Here is a 17,627-nt window from a genome sequence, read left to right on the forward strand (position 1 = left end):
TTTTTTATGGTCGATCCGAAATCCAAAGAAATTATAACCGGGTTAATTGATTTCTATTTCTGTCCTCTTAGGCAACTAGTTTTCTTTCGAGTGCTTTCCGCGTTGAACCTATTTTGTTTCCAGTTTTTTTTTCATTAAACCGTTTTAACCTCCTTTACATCATCTTCACAAACCAATCCCAACCCCTTTCATCCAACATGGCATCTTCAGAATCCCTTTTTGGAAATAGCTTCACAGGGGCAAGCACAGCCAACGCTACCGCAGGAAATGACGATGACTTGACTGCAAACAACAACATTGATATCGACGTTGATTTAGGTAAAACCTTGATTACCTATCGTGTTCTTGTGTCCAGAAGAGAGGCCGGCGCAATCATTGGTCGCAACGGCGACAACATCACTGAGATTAGAAATAATAATAACGTCAAGGCGGGCGTTTCGAAAGTAGTCGACGGTTGTATCGACCGTATTCTGACCATTTCTGGCATGGTTGATAATATTCCTGACACTATGGTGGCCATAGCCAGGTCCGTCACTATTGCCAATGCGGAAACTGTCAAACAGGCCGACGAGAAAGGCACGGATCCAACCAATTTGATTACTTATGATTTCTTCCCCTTGAAACCCCTCACACAGAGACCTTTACCTAATGAACCGGCTTATGCCAACACTCTCTTCTTGAGACTACTAATTCCAAATTCCCAAATAGGTACCCTGATTGGTAAAGGCGGTTCCAGAATCAAGAACATTCAAGAGACTTATAACGTTAAAATGGTTGCCTCTAAAGGATTCTTGGAGAACTCTACCGAGAGATTGGTTGAGTTACAAGGTACAGAGGAAAACATGCGGCCTGCCATTGCTGCTATTTCCAAATGTTTACTCCGAGACTATCAAGGTACTGCCACTACCACTTATTACCTTCCCTCTGCAGCTATGCCTGCCTACAGAAGACGCCGCGAGGGTAGAGGTACTGGAAAGGAAGTGATTAAGAAGATCACCTTTCCAAACGAATACATCGGTGCTCTCATCGGTAAGAGAGGATCAAGAATTCAGGAAGTGAGAAGACTATCCAGCTGTGCCATTGCTATTGAATCCGACTCCGAAAATGGTGTTTCTAACCACGGCGAAAGAGAAATCACCATAATAGGAACGAGAGCAAACATCGACCATGCCGTGGAGATGTTGAACGATTATTATCAACGGGAAAGACAGAGAAGGGAGGAGATGGAGGAGTAGGCGGAACTCTAACTTAGCCAAATATTTTTACGTCTAATCAAACCATACTCAACTGTACAATAACATATTTTCAATGTTCTTTTAGTTTATTTTTCCATAATACGGTAATGATAACAGTTTAGATACTTACTTACCCTATTTAAGCCTCAATAGGAGCAGCTTCGACTGGAGCATCCTCACCTGGGGCAGGAGCAGCAGCAACCTTATTCTCTGGAATTTCCTTGTAGACATGAACATAAGGAGCAGCAATTGGCTCCTCCTCCTTTGGCTCGTGAATAACGACGGCATCAGGCAAAGTTCTTGGACCCTTCTTGGCGGCAGATGGGTCAAGCATGATCTTAACCTTTAGACCCAAAACACCCTGTCTCATCAAAACATGTCTACAAGCAATATCAATAAAGTCCTTAGATGGCTGACCAGTATGGATCATGAAACCATCGGCAAACTTCATAGCCTTAGCTCTGGCACCTTTAGCCTTACCGGCGATGATGACCTCAACACCCTTGGCACCGGATTCCATGACGAATCTGATAACACCATAAGCAGCTCTTCTAACAGCCAAACCATTCAACAACTTGAATCTCAAGGACTCACATTGAGTGGCAGCGGACAAACCCTTGTTCTCAACTCTCTCGGCGTATAAGACAATCGAACCTGGAGCAAAGTGGAATCTCTTTTGAATCAACATAGTTAACTCCTTAATTCTTCTACCCTTCTCACCGAGAACTCTTTGAGTGGAACTGGCTCTGATAATAACCTCAGTCTTGGTTGGAGTGATTCTAACTTCAACACCAGCGTAACCTTCCTCTGGAAGCTCTCTGGTGAAGAACTCGTTCAACTCGGCATAGAAAACACCATCAGCGACTAACTTTCTCTTCTTAGAAATAATTGTGGCAGCCATTTTGTACGGTATTAGATATAGGGTGGGAAATGGTTAAAAAGACTAAAAAGACAGTAGTATAAAGTTGTACCAAGAATACTTTGATCTTTTTCTTTTTCCACTGTGAAATTTTTCACTCTGCCGCTAGCCGCGTCCTGCTCGCACACTTCTCCATTGAAAAAAATTTTCGACTCGCAGTCACAGCAGCTTTCTTTGGTTTCAACACCTCGCACTTAGTAATGAAGAATTATTTCAAGGAGTTAAGCTTCGGCTTGTTTTGCTTGTAATTAGAATGAATGCATGTTGGCAGGCACAATTGTTCATCGTGGAGAAAGAATAAAAAATTAAATCGTAGCCAATGAGCTGACTACTGGAGGGGACAAAACCTTCAAGGCCCTTACTGTTTATTATCACGTGACCTGCTAAATTACCGTAATAGGAAACCTCAGGTACCACTGTTGCGTTGAAACTACAGAACGGATTACCAGGAAGGAGAGAAAAAAGGATCAATAATTCAAGATCATTACTGTTTAACGATGGGGACAAAAGAGGTAGACATATAATCGCGGTATTGCATTGTTTTTGCAAGGGTATATGACCATTGAGTGAGGCTCTTGCGACAATTGATTAATTTTTCAGTTAGCACGCGCAGCGGCAATTAAAACATTACGCGGCGAAAGGTGAATGTAACAGTGATGTTTCACTGGAGAACGCTTACAAATTTGTATAATAAGTCAGGGGGAGATCGGAAATAACAATGCAGACCACTGTCAACAAGACCTGTGCGATCCATTGATTACCGGGGCCCGGTGTAGTATTCACAGCTATTCCTTCAGGTACTGCCGATTTGCTTTGTTGTGCGCCATATGCGAAATTTCTAAAAGTAGGAAATGAATAGGAGAGAGTATTTAGGTTTACCTATCGAACTGTAAAGTAGCTTTCCTGTTTTTCTTTCTTTTTCTTTTTGCCTAGTCTTGTCATTATTTGTTTCTTCGTCAGGCTGCAAACAGCCACCGACGACCTTGCTTATCTGTTCCTTCATTAATACATTCATTTCCTGAGCTGATGTCCCAGGTTGCACAGTCGAAAATTCAGGTCACTTTTAACGTGAGCGAGTACTATGAAATTAAAGAAATTATAGGAGAAGGGGCATATGGAATCGTGTGTTCGGCGATTTACAAGCCTACCAACCAGAGGGTGGCCATTAAAAAAATCCGGCCTTTTGAACGGACAATGTTTTGTCTACGAACCTTACGTGAACTTAAGCTTTTGAAACATTTCAGTCACGAAAACATTATCGGGATATTGGATATACAGATACCCTATGATTTCGAGCATTTCAACGAGGTGTACATAATCCAGGAGTTGATGGAGACTGATTTGAGCCGTGTGATTCGCACTCAGAAACTCAGCGATAATCACTGCCAATACTTCATCTATCAGACATTACGTGCTTTGAAAGCATTACACTCTGCCGATGTACTACATAGAGATTTGAAGCCTTCCAACCTGCTCATAAATTCTAACTGTGATCTTAAGATCTGTGATTTTGGTCTTGCTCGTTCTATTGCCTCCAAAGAGGATAATTACGGCTTTATGACTGAATATGTAGCCACGAGGTGGTACAGGGCCCCGGAGATTATGTTAACCTTTCAGGAGTATACAACTGGTATAGACGTATGGTCGGTTGGCTGCATATTGGCAGAAATGCTATCGGGGAGACCTTTATTTCCGGGCACTGATTATCATAATCAGCTTCAGCTGATTATTGAAGTTTTGGGTACTCCTTGTGCCGATGATTATAATGGTATCAAGTCTTGGAGAGCCAAAGAATACATACGCATGCTTCCATTCAGGAAGAAGCGTGAATTCTCAGAGCTTTTCCCAGACGCAAACCCATTAGCCGCAGATCTTCTAGAGAAATTGCTCACTTTTAATCCCAAAAAGAGAATTACCGTGACCCAAGCTCTAGAACATCCTTATTTGGCATTTTACCATGAGCCAGAGGATGAACCAGATGCTGAAAGAATACCCGACGACTTCTTTGATTTTGACAAGCGTAAGGATGAACTTACGATGTCTGAGTTAAAGAGAATGATGTACGATGAAATACTGAAGCCCTTGAGATAGTGGGCGTTTTTAGATGCCATTTACATTTATATTTGTCTTTTCCTTTCTTTCTTTGCATATACTTCGCATAATGTATCTTTTAGATCTAAATTAGAGTCAAGATCTACCTTCCGCAATTAGAGCGCTTAGAAAAAAAGCATCTGCTAATTCATTCACTCTTTCATTCTTTTCCGTTGATGAATTTTTGATACTTTGCTATGGTCCTAGATGACCTTTCGATTGAAATATGGTCCCTAGTAACGAGACATTTACAAATTGTAGATCTCTCTCGTTTAATGAGGTGCAACCGAAAGCTTTATTCCTCAATACGGAGTGACATCACTTGGAAGGATGCTGTGCTTAGACGCTGGTATTACCAGGATTTTTCGCCTATATGCATTTCCTCGTTACCAGGTCGTGGGTACTATGAATTGGCTAGAGTCCGTTGTCTAAAGGATAAAGAGATTAACTACTTGATCGACACCATAATACGTAAGGCAAAGACCAAAATGACATTGAAACTGATAGAAGCTATGTTCGATGAAAGCGAGGACTCCTGGATGTACATCCCGGAACTAATTCGCATACGAAATCATCTTCAAGTGGGAAATTTGAATTTACACAGATCAGATTGTCTATATGCCAGAACATTTCGGAAAGCAAAAGAAGACAACTTGCGTGTACGTCTGGCATCTCTTAATCGAGTTTACGTCGCATCTGTATTGCTTGAGGCCATACAATTGAAGGCATTATTCAAGTTATTTGTTCGGGTGCTTTACATGAAGATACCGTCGTCTGAAGTAGAGCGGTTGCTTGTACATTTGAATCTCCTGGATAGCAACTATTTTGAGCTATTACATTGCAGAGAAGTCGTCCTTGAAAGGGCCGTTCAATACTATTGTTGCAGAGAGAAAGAACATCTGACCCAAAATGAAAATACCAAGTTAATCACAGAGGCATTAATGGACACGTTACATAATGGACAGAATGTAAGCTTTGCAAGAGATACCGAAGATACGAAGCTTGATTTTGAGGATCTTCTTATTTTAAGGAACTACGGTTGTGATTCTAAGCTGGCCAGCTTCAATGCATATGCTATGGTTCAAGAAATTGGTCGTAGACTTGAAGTTTCGATACCGATCAACCATATGTGTATCAATCCCACCTCTGATGCAGATCATCTGTTGATGGTATACTCGGACCATCAATTTAATGCCAAACCAATAAGTAGGTTTCCTGCTATATATCGGCAGATAGAGAAACCTTGTAAATATTTGGAGTACGTTCTCAATTTTATGTTTGGAGCAGATTTCGATAGAACTATCTTCAGGAGCCGTGGTATATGGCATCCTCAGAGTACGTCTTGCGAAGGAGAATGTGGTCATGGAGTGACAGAGAATGTAGTAGGGACTTCCTTTGTTAGAGACAGTACTCAGAGAATAGTTCAACTATTTTTGCAATTCATTACTTTGAAACGCATAGCAGCATTGCAGTCGTTGGTTGAATACATTAGCAAGAAACGAACACCCATTTTGCTAATGATGTTGCGCAGTGTTTTACGAGGGTTCCAGGGAAAAGAGAACTATCACGAGGAGATCGCCTATATTGATGAAAAGCTCAATGACACCTGCCAACTAGCTTTGGATGTAGATATCAAGTTTGCGTTTGGTACTACTTACGACAGAAGCCTTTGGGACGACAATGTTCCCCATGGACTTCATGTTGGAGATGTGATATTCAGTTATAAGCAAGAGGCAGGAGTGATAGTGGCGTATAGGGAGGAAAACAAGTCCAAAAGCTTTCTCTGCCTCATGAGCAAAAGCTTTCTGCAAGTGGTTAATGCGAGAGATATTTGTGTTCGTGAGTTTACTGATGAATTGGTGTTAGAATTTGCTGAATACGACCAGTTGGGTGAGTTTTTCAGCGGGTTCGACTGGATAGCGAGACGTTTTGTAGTATAGTCTACTTTGGGTTTTTCTATTCGTGAAATCGTTAAGAATACGTGTAAATATATACAGAAAAGATGGTCTTCAGTACTTGATCAATGGCACGGCACCTTTTGAAAGCTTCTTAGCCGAATAAAACCGTTTGTAAGGGGTGTATCTAATAGGTAGGAATCTATCCATTAATAGGTTTTGGCAAAGAGAAAACCCATTAGAGCTAATCCAATATAGAACTAACGCAGCAGGAGCCTGGGTAGCCATGGCCATAAGAAAGATTATGGATCCTCTGGTCAATGTGATGATGGTATCAAAAGCAGTAGGTCTAAGGGAATTTCTGACACCTCTGGTGGTAAGCTTCATCATATCGGCGGTAGCAAAGTTCCATTCAGCATTTGCCAAGGCCAAGATACCTAGAGTTATTGGAAGCACAAAATAAGGATCGTTAAGAGCCAAATCATGCAAATATCCAACACCTTCCGTAGTTAAGGTGGAATCCAGAGGCTTCGAACCAATCTGTGACCAGCCAGTTAAAACACGAAGCATGTAAGAAACACTTACCCAAAGAGGAATCTGAACGGCTGGTAGCATCATGAACTTCCAGCTCTGGCAGCTGTTATCTTTGAAGAGCTTCCGTTGACGCTTGAATCGCTCTTTAGAGGCAATAATCATAATCTTATCGGCAGTCAACTGCTGCTTTTCACTCTTGACTGGAGAGTTTTCTCCCTTTCTCGTTCGCATTTGTTCTGACTGACCTTCCGCAGCCAATTTTATCTTCAATACAGGCGACATAGCGTTAGCAATAGGCCTCAAACTATTCTGCTTCTGAAATCCTTTCCTTTGGTAAATAGCAATGGGTAGAGTGACTGTAGAACGGAGAGCCACGGTAAGAATCGGGATGAATCCCCACCAAGGAATTCCTGACAGAGCATGTAATGCTTCTATGTAGGTGGTACCCTGATTGAGTACTTCAAGGATCGGATCAATAGAGAAATGCCGAAGTTGCTGATGGCTTCGCATAGAGTAGTGAATCTGCGCAGCACTCAGTGAGAGCCGAGACGTCACTAAGCACTGACGGGCTAATATGTTCCCAGATGATCGAAGAAACATTCGGCTGTAATAAAGGACGGAGTTTTACCAGACCGAAAAAATCTCAAGGAGATATGTGTTTTTAGTACAGTTGGACAGTTCCTCAGGATGTCACTCTACTTTATATTATTATATCATTTTGTTACCGTCTTGATTTTTTTTTCTTTATTTTCGCGCTTGGCTCTGTACTTTTCAAACGACTCAACTTGCAACTCTTCCTTTTCGCCTGCTTTGTAGCTTTTTTGAAATACTTTTTGCAGTTCATTAGGTTGACTGGATACACAAGATGGCTATCAAAAGAACCAGACCAGCTCCAAAACTCAACAGGGCTTGTATGCTTTGTGGAGTGGTTCAATCCATGAGTGTAAGTACGACAAATCAATGAGAAGCTTTACTACGCAGAGTCTTATATACTAACACAAATCAGCAATTCCGAAATGAAGGATGTCCTAATTGTGAATCGGTGCTACATTTTACAGATAACGATGACTTGATCAGAGAATGCACGTCGCCCTCCTTCGAGGGATTAGTGGCATACAAGGGAGATGAAGCCTCATGGGTGGCCAGATGGCTGAGAGTGGAAAACTTTGTGCCTGGGGTCTATGCGGTTCGTGTGGGCGGTAAGCTTCCTGAAGATGTTCGGAGTGATCTCTATTCGCAAGGGGTCGAGTATAGACCAAGGGATGGTAGCGTACGCGATTAGGCAATCAATATGTAACTACTGTATATCGATAAAAAAGAAAGGACACAAGGCTACAAATGAGGCTGCAGTCGTAATTTACATGATACAATTGTTGAGATCTCTGATTCTTCATCTCTTTAATGTCCGAATTAAGACATGTGCAAGGAGAGGAAAATTTTTATTTTAAACTTCATTTTATTCATCAATTTTTCCATATACGAGCTTTGCAGTTCGCGAAACTTTATAAAGGTAAAGTTTATTCTCAATTTCAGTTTTCCCTTTTATATGCGTTTGTCTTCTTTCTCTCTATAGAGCAATTTTATAGTTACAATGTCTTCTCCACCAACCCAACCATACAAGGTCGCTGATATATCCTTGGCCGCTTTTGGCAGAAAGGATATCGAACTATCCGAGAACGAAATGCCCGGTCTTATGTACATCAGAAAGCGGTACGGAGATTCCCAGCCTTTGAAAGGTGCTAGAGTCGCTGGTTGTCTTCACATGACTATTCAAACTGCTGTTTTGATTGAAACTTTGGTTGCCTTAGGTGCCGAGGTTGCGTGGAGTTCTTGTAATATTTACTCCACTCAGGATCACGCAGCTGCTGCCATCGCTGCTTCTGGCGTTCCTGTGTTTGCCTGGAAAGGTGAGACCGAGGAAGAGTACATCTGGTGTATCAAGCAGGAGTTGTTTGCATTCAAGGACAATAAGCCTTTTAACTTGATTTTGGATGATGGTGGTGACTTGACCAAGTACGTTCACGATCACCATCCTGAGTTGTTGAAGCAATGCTATGGTTTGTCCGAGGAGACTACCACTGGTGTGCACAACTTGTACCGAATGGTCAAGAATAATACCTTGAAGGTTCCTGCAATTAATGTCAACGATTCTGTCACCAAGTCTAAGTTTGATAACCTTTATGGTATTAGGGAATCGTTAATCGATGGTATCAAACGTGCCACCGATGTTATGATCTCTGGTAAGACCGCCGTTGTCTGTGGTTTCGGTGATGTCGGTAAAGGATGTGCCGCTGCCTTCAGAGGTATGGGTGCTAAGGTTATCGTTACTGAAGTTGACCCCATCAATGCCCTACAGGCTGCTATGGAGGGCTACCCGGTCGAGACTATGGATGATGTGGCTTCTATCGGACAAATATTCGTTACCACCACTGGTTGTAGGGATATTATCATTGGAAGACACTTTGACAAGATGAGAGAGGATGCCATTGTTTGCAATATCGGCCATTTCGATGTTGAAATTGATGTCGCTTGGTTGAAGGCCAACGCTAAGGATGTTGTCAACATCAAGCCTCAAGTCGACAGATACTTACTCTCCAGCGGTAAGCACATCATCCTTTTGGCTGACGGCAGATTAGTTAACTTGGGATGTGCCACTGGTCATGCTTCTTTCGTTATGTCTTGTTCCTTCTCAAACCAGGTTCTTGCTCAAATTGCCTTGTTCAACACTGACAACAAGGAGTTCAAACTTAAGTTCCCTGAATTTAAGGAGACCGGTTCGTTTAAGGTTGGTCAAGTTGATATTTTGCCAAAGATCTTGGATGAGACTGTTGCAAGATGCCATCTGGATCACTTGGACGTCCATTTGACTACTTTGACCAACGATCAGTCCGAGTACTTGGGTGTTCCAAAATCTGGTCCTTACAAGGCCGACTTTTACAGATACTAATCAAGCTAACCTTGTTGTATCTTCCAACTTTGCATCAACTGCATATTTTATTTGTTAATATCTTTTTTGTTTGCGTTTATTGCAGGCACAAGACCTGACGACACTTAGAAAAAAAAAGATAAGTATAAAGCAACGAAGCGTCGCTTTATTCCTTTTCCTCTTTTCTTTATTCCTATTCCCTCCTCTCTTTTGTCACATTAGTGACTTAGACTTAGGCTAAAGCTTAGGCTTCTACGATTCTTTAATATATTTTCTCTTCAACGGGTGCTTTTTCTATACGCGGGGAATTAATATCAGTAACTTCTGTAATATTTAGTCGACTAAGAGGTCGATCGACGTAAAATGGATGTCTCTTTATGTTAGGGGCAAGGCTGATAACGAGAAAGAGAAATAAAGATTCAAAGTTCATAACCTCTGCTTATCTGCTAGTTATAATTGATAGCAATGACGTGAGTTTCATATTTTCTACTAGCTTCAAAATGACATCTACTAACATGTTTTACAGGCAGGAATCTTTGCTAGGAGAAGTGGTGAATGCAGAATGCAGCACTCGGATAACTAAGACGCAGAAGTTCACAGCGCTTCCATCCTACGTTCTTAAACTTGAATATGGATACATTTTGAACAAGGAGTTGAAATATTTGAAAATGTATCACCAGGCGGGACTACCTAAGGAAAGCGCCCGCTTAGAAACTATAACAAGACTTTCTAGTATGGGCATATTAGGATGCAATCCTTCCTTGTACATTGAGAACCATGACGATGCATACTTGAATCAAATTATAAATATGTTTGAATCTCGTGGCGAAAGGCTTCGAAAGGCAAAGTCTTTAGAAGATGAGGGATCTATTGCTGACAATGAAGGAGATGCTGAGGCTTTGAATTTGGATGACATAATTCACGATGATGGCACCACCACCAGTACTACTGCAGACAATGTAAAGAAGGCAGATGATGATTCAACGGTTAAGCCACTCATTCGTGGTAGCGACATTGGTTGTGTGGAATTACCCTTACCTACGAGATGGAAGGCGTCCGCGGACTCTCCCTTCGACGTATCTGGGGACGGATTAGAAGTATCGACTAGAAATCTCGTCAATCCGGCCGATGATAATACCGAGCACAGTAACAGCAGCGGACCTTCTGGAACTATTGGGTTCAATTCTGGAAGTCGGGCAGGATTCTTTTCTGTGACTTCTGATGAGTATGTGCGATCTGATATGGGAATATATTATTACGAGGTGGAAGTTGTGTTTGGGCTAAACTCTCGGTCTGATATCTCTGTTGGCTTTGTCAATGTCGCCAATAATTCTGGTGTAGTGGATTTGAGGGGAATCACAGATGGTACATGGGGATATAATGGCAAAGATGGCAAGCTTACGCATCACAAATTCGGTAAGGTGAACAGCCAGGCGTGCTGTGAATTCGGAAATGGCGACACTGTTGGATGTGGTATCAACTTCGGTCGTAAAAAGATCTTCATTACAAAGAATGGTGTCTTTTTGGGAGAGGCATTTGATATATCAGATAATTATCGCAAATTGTTTCCTTCTATCAGCCTATCGCAGTGGAACTCTGTGAGAACTAATTTCGGTGTGGATCCTCAACGGGCTTTTATGTTCGACATTGACGGATACGTTCAGTGCTTCAAAAATGAGGAGGCTAAGATGATTGAAGATTCTCCTCTGAAATCCTTTTCTCTTGAAAAGGGCAGAGGAAGAAGAGAAGATCAGGATTTGAAGGTGGTTGTTAATCGAGGAATTGGTTTATACTTGAAGAATATGGGATATTTGGATAGCTTGAAAGCATTCAATGAAGACCTAGGCGATCAGAGAGACTTGGTTGATGGCATAGATTCTGATCTTAAAGCATGTGAAGTTAAAAAGCATTTCAGAGCTTTGCTAATAAATGACCAAATTTATGAAGCTGAGAGGTTTCTTTCCGAAAGAGACTCAGAGACAATGATGGCATGTTCAAAACAGTTTTCTTGCTTGAAACTAGCAAGACTAATAATGGATCAGAAGATCAATGAGGCTGTTGAAATGTCTAGACAGCTCAAGAAATCATTCAGTAACTGTGACACAAATCTTGAGATGATCAAGAATGTGATGAACTACATCTATTATACAGATCCTCAATCATCACGGGCGTTGAAGGAGTTTTATACGACAGAAAGGATGAAACTCGGGGATGATGTCTGCTTCCTCATGAAGATTGGTTCTCATCCCGGCAAGTATACCCCGCTGGAACATTTACTACTTCACACCGGGGAGAACTTGGAGAAAATAATGAGAGACAAACGGGCACGCTTAATCAATTTAAACGATTACTTGGAGCTATAATTTACAGGGATATATGTACATGAACGGAATCATTCTTTTAGTTGTTTTTGTAGTTCCTTGAGCATAAAGTCACTCAACGTTACAATTCCATCAGAGTTGCAGAGCTCATAAATATCATTAGCTTGGTAGCTATCCTTTATCATGATACCATCGCCATTTACACGCACAAAACCGAGGGTATTCTCATATTCTGGACGCTGGTTCATGAACTGAAGAACCACCTTATAATCTCCGATGGGTAAGTAAGAAGATGTGAAGTTCAATGCGTCCAGTTTGTAGGCTTCATCTTCATAGACGTGCTTATTAAATACGCCCTGTAATAAGTTAAAAAAATCCTTGTTCGGGACAAAATTTTTGGTACTGATGGCTAGCTGTGACTCCATATTCGGTAACGGAGGAATTCCACTGAAAGTACCCACCTCCAACTTCGACGGATTGCTTGAAAACGACGCCTTAACTAAGTCTTTGGATATCTCATGGATGTAAAGTTGTGGTTGTTTGCCATACTTAAAGCTTCGAATCAAGCCTCTGTTGACGAAACTCATATTTGCAATGACTTAGACAAAGTCCCGATAAGATATAATGAACAAAAAATCAAACAATAAATTGCGGTTATTTCAAGATCGACAATTTCCACAGCCACATCATTAGCCACATATATCACTCTCCATTCCTCATAAATCTTTCATTAACTCTTCCATAGCTGTCTTCGCATACGTCTCTTTTCGCTCTTTATCATCGATTGACGAGGCCAGTAATTTGGCCCTGCGAATTCTCTCTAGTAGAATACCCAATTCTTGAGAATTATCTTCAATTTTGATCTGCGGCTTTGTAATACTCTTTCTTTCCATACTTGGCCATTGATTATTCTCAATCACGCTTACAAGCTGTTCAAGTCCCTCATTATTTTCATTCACGCTGATGAAAAGGAATCCTGCTGCCAAAATACTGTACTCTATATCACTCATTTGTGCTTCAGCAATGGCATATTCCCCATTTTTTACCCCTATGACCACTTTGAATCCTTCCCATTGAAACTTTTTGTCATCTTCGCTCCCTTCAAGAAATTCATCGTCCATTTGGCCGGTTATTTGTTCCAATTGCTCACTGAATTTACTCAAATCATTATCCAAACATTTCATATCAACAGTAATTATCAACCCCCCTATGCTGTCCCTCAACTCTTTCATATCTGTGTCTTGAAATTGTTCAAACCATTCTTGATATCCTGCAAATTTACTCTCCGAAACCTCATCTATGAATAATCTTACCTCAGCTTTGTAGTATCTGGTCTCTACAGGCAACCCAGTGATTATGATACCACTGTGACTTGCATAATGGTCTAGTTTTGAAGCATGGAAAATCTTCTTGGCTATTGTAAGCTTTTTGGTCTTCCTGGATCCCACTATTAGAACTTGATTGTTCATTGGCCAGGTGTAATAAGAATAGTATCAATCCATCACCTTCTTGTTTCCGTAGCTTAATTCTGTACTTGTTGCTAGTCCCACTCAGCATCTCTACACCAATTTTCTGAATGTCCTTTTTCTCGGCTGAACAGTCGCGTCTTGTTTTCATAGTTACTTCTATGACATATTCCGCTTCATTCTTCTGTTAGTACAAACTCGATTTAGTTATCATGGCTGCCACTACAGCAAAGATAGATGGTCCCCTGCCAGGAAATTCTGATGGAATAGCAGTATCCCCGCAAAAGCCTTCGAATTCACTCATGCAATACTCCGTAACGTCAGATGACTACTTGGATCAGTTCATCCCATTTATAAAGGCTGAACTCCGGGAGAAGGACAGTTTGGATGATCTTGTGACTAATCTAGAAAAAACGTCGCAGGAAAAACAGAGTACCCTTGAGGGGCTTTCATTTGACTCTGTTGATGACCTTACAACCTCTATGGACAAGATAAAGACCATCGTACAGACGTCTTCCCAACTATCAACGGATTTGAGCTCAATTAATAGAGAGTTGAACAATACAGGTCAGGCCTTTGCCAGGGAGAAAAAAATGGCTTTGCATTACAAGAAGATCTACAGCAAGATCAATGAGACATCCCTAACGATCAATTCGTGTTTGGATATGTTAGAAAAGACTAACAAGATCCTAGAATTGATTCAAAATAAGGAATTTTACAAGGCTCTTATCAACTTGGAATCATTGGCTCGTGTTGATTTCGAAGAAATTGAGCAGTTTGATTTCAGTGTAAGGATTTACAATTCGATTCCAACTTTTAAAAAAATGATTATTGAAGAGACCTTTAACCAGCTTATTAAGTGGATGAACTTGAGTGTGGAAAAGAAGTTACCTCAAGTAGGCGAAGTTTTATATGAGACTTGCAGGGCAGTGAACGAATCTTGGCTTTCGAGGCAGTCTAATGACCCAGAACTGCTTAAGTTCAAGGTGAATTCACCTATTGAGATATCACTTAGAGAAGATCAGCTCAAATATTTCAATCCTTTTGAAAAAGGTCAGGTTCAAATAGAGTTGGGTCCGCTTTTTCATTCAATTCTGGTAGCTGAGTCTGTGAATGAACTTGATAAGTTGCGGGAGGATTTTTTGAATGAGATCCTTAGAAGAAGGGATCGACTGATCTACCCTATTCGAGAGGCAATAACGAACAACAACTTTGAGATGCTTTCTAATTTAGAGTCTCTCAAGATACTGATGTATTCCATGATTGCATTTTTGGTTACTGACAGATACATCTCTGGTAAAACCAGGTATAAAGTGCGAAGTAAGAAGCAAGCAGAGGATTTGTTTGATTCAATTATGACCAAGTTGGTGCCTCTTTTGGAGTTGTGTCTTGTCAAGTTCACAACTACTTTGGATAATGCCGTCGAGATATGCGACATTGTGGGATGCTTTCTCCAAATAAGTGAATATTGGGGATATGACTGTCGCAAGCTTTACGATGTAATGCTCAGTTTGTTCAAGCTATACATCAGATTGTCTGTGGCCCAATTTCTAGATGATTATATGGGATTGTCATTGGAAGATGATTCGCAACCGTTGACTGTTGATAGTCGGAAGCAATTTGAAACAGTAACAAACAACTGTTTCTACAAATTCGAGGATAAAGATTTCACATTTCCGAAGACTTTACCGTATTCGGTGATATACCCTGGAGGATGCCTCAGATTACGCAATTTTATCCATGACTTGTACAAATTCTTGGAGAAGTACTATGGCAAGCGCTTGGATAGTGTTTCGCAGATCATATCTTCTGCAGTTGATCAAGTTCTAATCGATATCATTCTAAAGGATTTGGATAACAAGGTGCATTCATCTTATAAGGAGGAGATGTCTCAGAATTTGATCAACTTAGAGTTCTTCAGTAATTCGGTCTATGAGATAGAGAAATACCTCAACTTCTCATCTGAGCCAGTTATTATCAAGTCTCGAACTGCATCCACCATGATTAAGTTGAAAGCAGAGAATGCATTTAAAGCTACCCGTCGTCGGGCCGAAGATGGAATGTTTGAAATGGTGGACAGTAAAGTGGATATGTTATTTGATATGGTGAACTTTGAATGGAACTCCACGACTATCAACGAGGAACCAAGTATCAGCATCAAAGATATGGGATTATATTTGGAGAATATGTTCAAATTAGACTTTTCGCATTTGCCATATTCGATGAGAACACTCTTGCTTATTAGGTCATTTGACAAGATCACCACACACTTGAAAAGATCTATTTTTGAAGCAGATTCAATTACCAAAGAAGGAGTTCAAAATTTTGAGATTGACATCGATTACATAGAATCGCTGATCCAAAGCTTGAAAGGTTGGGGTGGTCATGTGACGGAGGTAGTGGGTTATGAAGGTGACAAAGCCAACGAAGCGTTGGCCACAATGTTTGTTGGTTTAAAGCAGATTGTGGATCTATTTAAAGATGGCAATCTAGAGAATTACAAAGATAAGAGTATGAGAACTACTCGATTCAGTTCTATTAAGCCTGAACAGGCCCAGACCCTTGTAAACAAGTTGGAAGATTATCAGATAGCACAGCAAAAGATGCTGATGATGGATCGGGCTACCCCGTATTCGAGAAGTGCCAGTGGAACGCCTTCGTCACCTACACTTGAGGGCGGTGATCAGACGCACTCGATGTTCTCCGGATTAAAAAGACAGGCTACCATCAATGGAATCTCATTCAAAAAGTGAACTGAACAATCTGTATTATTAGCATAGATAAGTATTATATTGTATTATAGTACCACAGTCTGATCGTTTCCGAGTTTAGTCTCCCAAGTTAACCAGTCACTACTTTGGTTAGGTATCAAGCCCATAGCATTCAATTTCCAAAGACCAACAAGCAAGTTACCTGAACAGCAGAGAACATAAATACCCTTCAGAACAAAAAAGTCGTACCTAGAATTAACCTGGGCGTTTTTGAACTTCTTCTGAACGGCAAATATGTCCTTCAATGAACCGACAAACAACATTACCATCATCATTATGGAAATGATTTGGATAGAATTAGGTGTCATATACATCATGATAGCATTCATTGGAATGTTTTTCGATGGCTGGATAGCCATTTCCCAGAGTTTCTTCATTTTCAAACTTTCTAATGCCTCATCCTTTTGTTTGTGTTTCTTGTTTGTGCGACGATTATCTGTACTGACCCTACCTTCTCTAACTTGTTTATACATCTCTTCATCAAACCCTGGAGGAGGCGGGAGTTTGTTTTTAGATGACTTGGACGTTTTCACAGATACATCTTCATTTTTGTAGTGGTCAATCCAATTGGTCATGATGAAGTCAAGAAGATAAAACCCAATAGTCGGAGAAGATATTCCAGTTGGGATATACATTGAAAAAAAAAAGATGAGGCGAAAAAATTACTTGCCAGTTAGAGAGTACTCTTGTGTTCATTGATATAGATCTATGGGTGTGCAATCAAAACTCCCTAGAGTGAAAGATAAGCGTCTAGTCAAGCATGCTCCACCGAGGGTGTATCATCAAAATGAGGGAAGTCACGTTGTTTACGTGAAGTCATCAACACCATTTGTATCTGCTATCAAGCGAATAGAGCGATGCCTAGATGGATTCAGGCCTGTTCCTAACAGACGCGGTAAATACGTGGCAAAATCAGGAAAACATATCAAATATATAGAGGTTAAAGGTATGGGATGGGCGATGAGCAAGGTTATGAATCTCGGTTTGCATTTTAAGTATGAGAAACAGCTGAAAGTTGAAGTATACACTAAGACCATTGGTGTTTTCGATGAGTTTGTGGGTTCTGATGATGAGACATTTCAGAAACGGAATGTAAGCAGCGTAGAATTGCATATAATGATATGACCCTGTTACACTACTGTCGAGGCCAACCTCTTCTCGCATCTCTTTTGTATGTCAACTAAGAACTCTACTATATGCTTCAAGCTTTTGTTTTTTTTCAAGTTCAAGTCAATGTGCTCTGATAATTCCATTTGGTCCTGTAAAGCTTTGGCTTTTGCCAGGCAAATCGTATATTGTCTTGAATAGTAGAGTCTCTCTAGAACATGCAATACCTTTTCGCGCGGTATCTTATCCATTTCATGAAGCTTGGCATTTTGATCCACACTAAGAAGTTGTAATGAATCGATGAAGGAATCTATTTCGTTAACAATGGGTCCTGTATCCAGAAACTGCCGTTTCTGCTCCTC

The 17,627-nt window shown here is 40.8% G+C and overlaps 13 protein-coding genes across 13 annotated transcripts; 8 read left to right on the plus strand and 5 right to left on the minus strand.

Moving 5' to 3' along the window:
• Positions 1-197: 197 nt before the first annotated feature.
• FOA43_003427 (uncharacterized protein) lies at positions 198-1,235 on the plus strand (the record flags this gene model as incomplete). The annotated part of the gene is made up of 1 exon (XM_038923678.1): positions 198-1,235. One exon carries the CDS (start codon positions 198-200, stop codon positions 1,233-1,235), a length of 1,038 nt encoding a protein of 345 aa, XP_038779606.1.
• Positions 1,236-1,374: 139 nt separating this feature from the next.
• Positions 1,375-2,136, minus strand: RPS3 (40S ribosomal protein S3; the record flags this gene model as incomplete). The annotated part of the gene is made up of 1 exon (XM_038923679.1): positions 1,375-2,136. One exon carries the CDS (start codon positions 2,134-2,136, stop codon positions 1,375-1,377), a length of 762 nt encoding a protein of 253 aa, XP_038779607.1.
• Positions 2,137-3,180: 1,044 nt separating this feature from the next.
• CEK1 (mitogen-activated serine/threonine-protein kinase) lies at positions 3,181-4,245 on the plus strand (the record flags this gene model as incomplete). The annotated part of the gene is made up of 1 exon (XM_038923680.1): positions 3,181-4,245. One exon carries the CDS (start codon positions 3,181-3,183, stop codon positions 4,243-4,245), a length of 1,065 nt encoding a protein of 354 aa, XP_038779608.1.
• Positions 4,246-4,520: 275 nt separating this feature from the next.
• On the plus strand, positions 4,521-6,185 carry FOA43_003430 (uncharacterized protein; the record flags this gene model as incomplete). The annotated part of the gene is made up of 2 exons (XM_038923681.1): positions 4,521-4,525; positions 4,559-6,185. 2 exons carry the CDS (start codon positions 4,521-4,523, stop codon positions 6,183-6,185), a joined length of 1,632 nt encoding a protein of 543 aa, XP_038779609.1.
• A 69-nt stretch (positions 6,186-6,254) lies between these two features.
• FOA43_003431 (uncharacterized protein) lies at positions 6,255-7,184 on the minus strand (the record flags this gene model as incomplete). Its single annotated transcript, XM_038923682.1, has 1 exon — positions 6,255-7,184. One exon carries the CDS (start codon positions 7,182-7,184, stop codon positions 6,255-6,257), a length of 930 nt encoding a protein of 309 aa, XP_038779610.1.
• A 355-nt stretch (positions 7,185-7,539) lies between these two features.
• Positions 7,540-7,956, plus strand: FOA43_003432 (uncharacterized protein; the record flags this gene model as incomplete). Its single annotated transcript, XM_038923683.1, has 2 exons — positions 7,540-7,617; positions 7,681-7,956. The coding sequence occupies 2 exons, from the start codon at positions 7,540-7,542 to the stop codon at positions 7,954-7,956; spliced, it is 354 nt and encodes a 117-aa protein (XP_038779611.1).
• Positions 7,957-8,265: 309 nt separating this feature from the next.
• SAH1 (S-adenosyl-L-homocysteine hydrolase) lies at positions 8,266-9,621 on the plus strand (the record flags this gene model as incomplete). The annotated part of the gene is made up of 1 exon (XM_038923684.1): positions 8,266-9,621. The coding sequence occupies one exon, from the start codon at positions 8,266-8,268 to the stop codon at positions 9,619-9,621; it is 1,356 nt and encodes a 451-aa protein (XP_038779612.1).
• A 479-nt stretch (positions 9,622-10,100) lies between these two features.
• On the plus strand, positions 10,101-11,963 carry FOA43_003434 (uncharacterized protein; the record flags this gene model as incomplete). The annotated part of the gene is made up of 1 exon (XM_038923685.1): positions 10,101-11,963. One exon carries the CDS (start codon positions 10,101-10,103, stop codon positions 11,961-11,963), a length of 1,863 nt encoding a protein of 620 aa, XP_038779613.1.
• Positions 11,964-11,992: 29 nt separating this feature from the next.
• On the minus strand, positions 11,993-12,508 carry FOA43_003435 (uncharacterized protein; the record flags this gene model as incomplete). Its single annotated transcript, XM_038923686.1, has 1 exon — positions 11,993-12,508. The coding sequence occupies one exon, from the start codon at positions 12,506-12,508 to the stop codon at positions 11,993-11,995; it is 516 nt and encodes a 171-aa protein (XP_038779614.1).
• A 129-nt stretch (positions 12,509-12,637) lies between these two features.
• Positions 12,638-13,390, minus strand: FOA43_003436 (uncharacterized protein; the record flags this gene model as incomplete). Its single annotated transcript, XM_038923687.1, has 1 exon — positions 12,638-13,390. The coding sequence occupies one exon, from the start codon at positions 13,388-13,390 to the stop codon at positions 12,638-12,640; it is 753 nt and encodes a 250-aa protein (XP_038779615.1).
• A 209-nt stretch (positions 13,391-13,599) lies between these two features.
• Positions 13,600-16,140, plus strand: FOA43_003437 (uncharacterized protein; the record flags this gene model as incomplete). The annotated part of the gene is made up of 1 exon (XM_038923688.1): positions 13,600-16,140. One exon carries the CDS (start codon positions 13,600-13,602, stop codon positions 16,138-16,140), a length of 2,541 nt encoding a protein of 846 aa, XP_038779616.1.
• Positions 16,141-16,184: 44 nt separating this feature from the next.
• Positions 16,185-16,705, minus strand: FOA43_003438 (uncharacterized protein; the record flags this gene model as incomplete). Its single annotated transcript, XM_038923689.1, has 2 exons — positions 16,185-16,605; positions 16,698-16,705. 2 exons carry the CDS (start codon positions 16,703-16,705, stop codon positions 16,185-16,187), a joined length of 429 nt encoding a protein of 142 aa, XP_038779617.1.
• A 161-nt stretch (positions 16,706-16,866) lies between these two features.
• Positions 16,867-17,283, plus strand: FOA43_003439 (uncharacterized protein; the record flags this gene model as incomplete). The annotated part of the gene is made up of 1 exon (XM_038923690.1): positions 16,867-17,283. The coding sequence occupies one exon, from the start codon at positions 16,867-16,869 to the stop codon at positions 17,281-17,283; it is 417 nt and encodes a 138-aa protein (XP_038779618.1).
• Positions 17,284-17,627: the final 344 nt, after the last annotated feature.

Source organism: Brettanomyces nanus, chromosome 4 (genome assembly GCF_011074865.1).
Source record: "Brettanomyces nanus chromosome 4, complete sequence".
NCBI lineage: Eukaryota > Fungi > Ascomycota > Pichiomycetes > Pichiales > Pichiaceae > Brettanomyces > Brettanomyces nanus.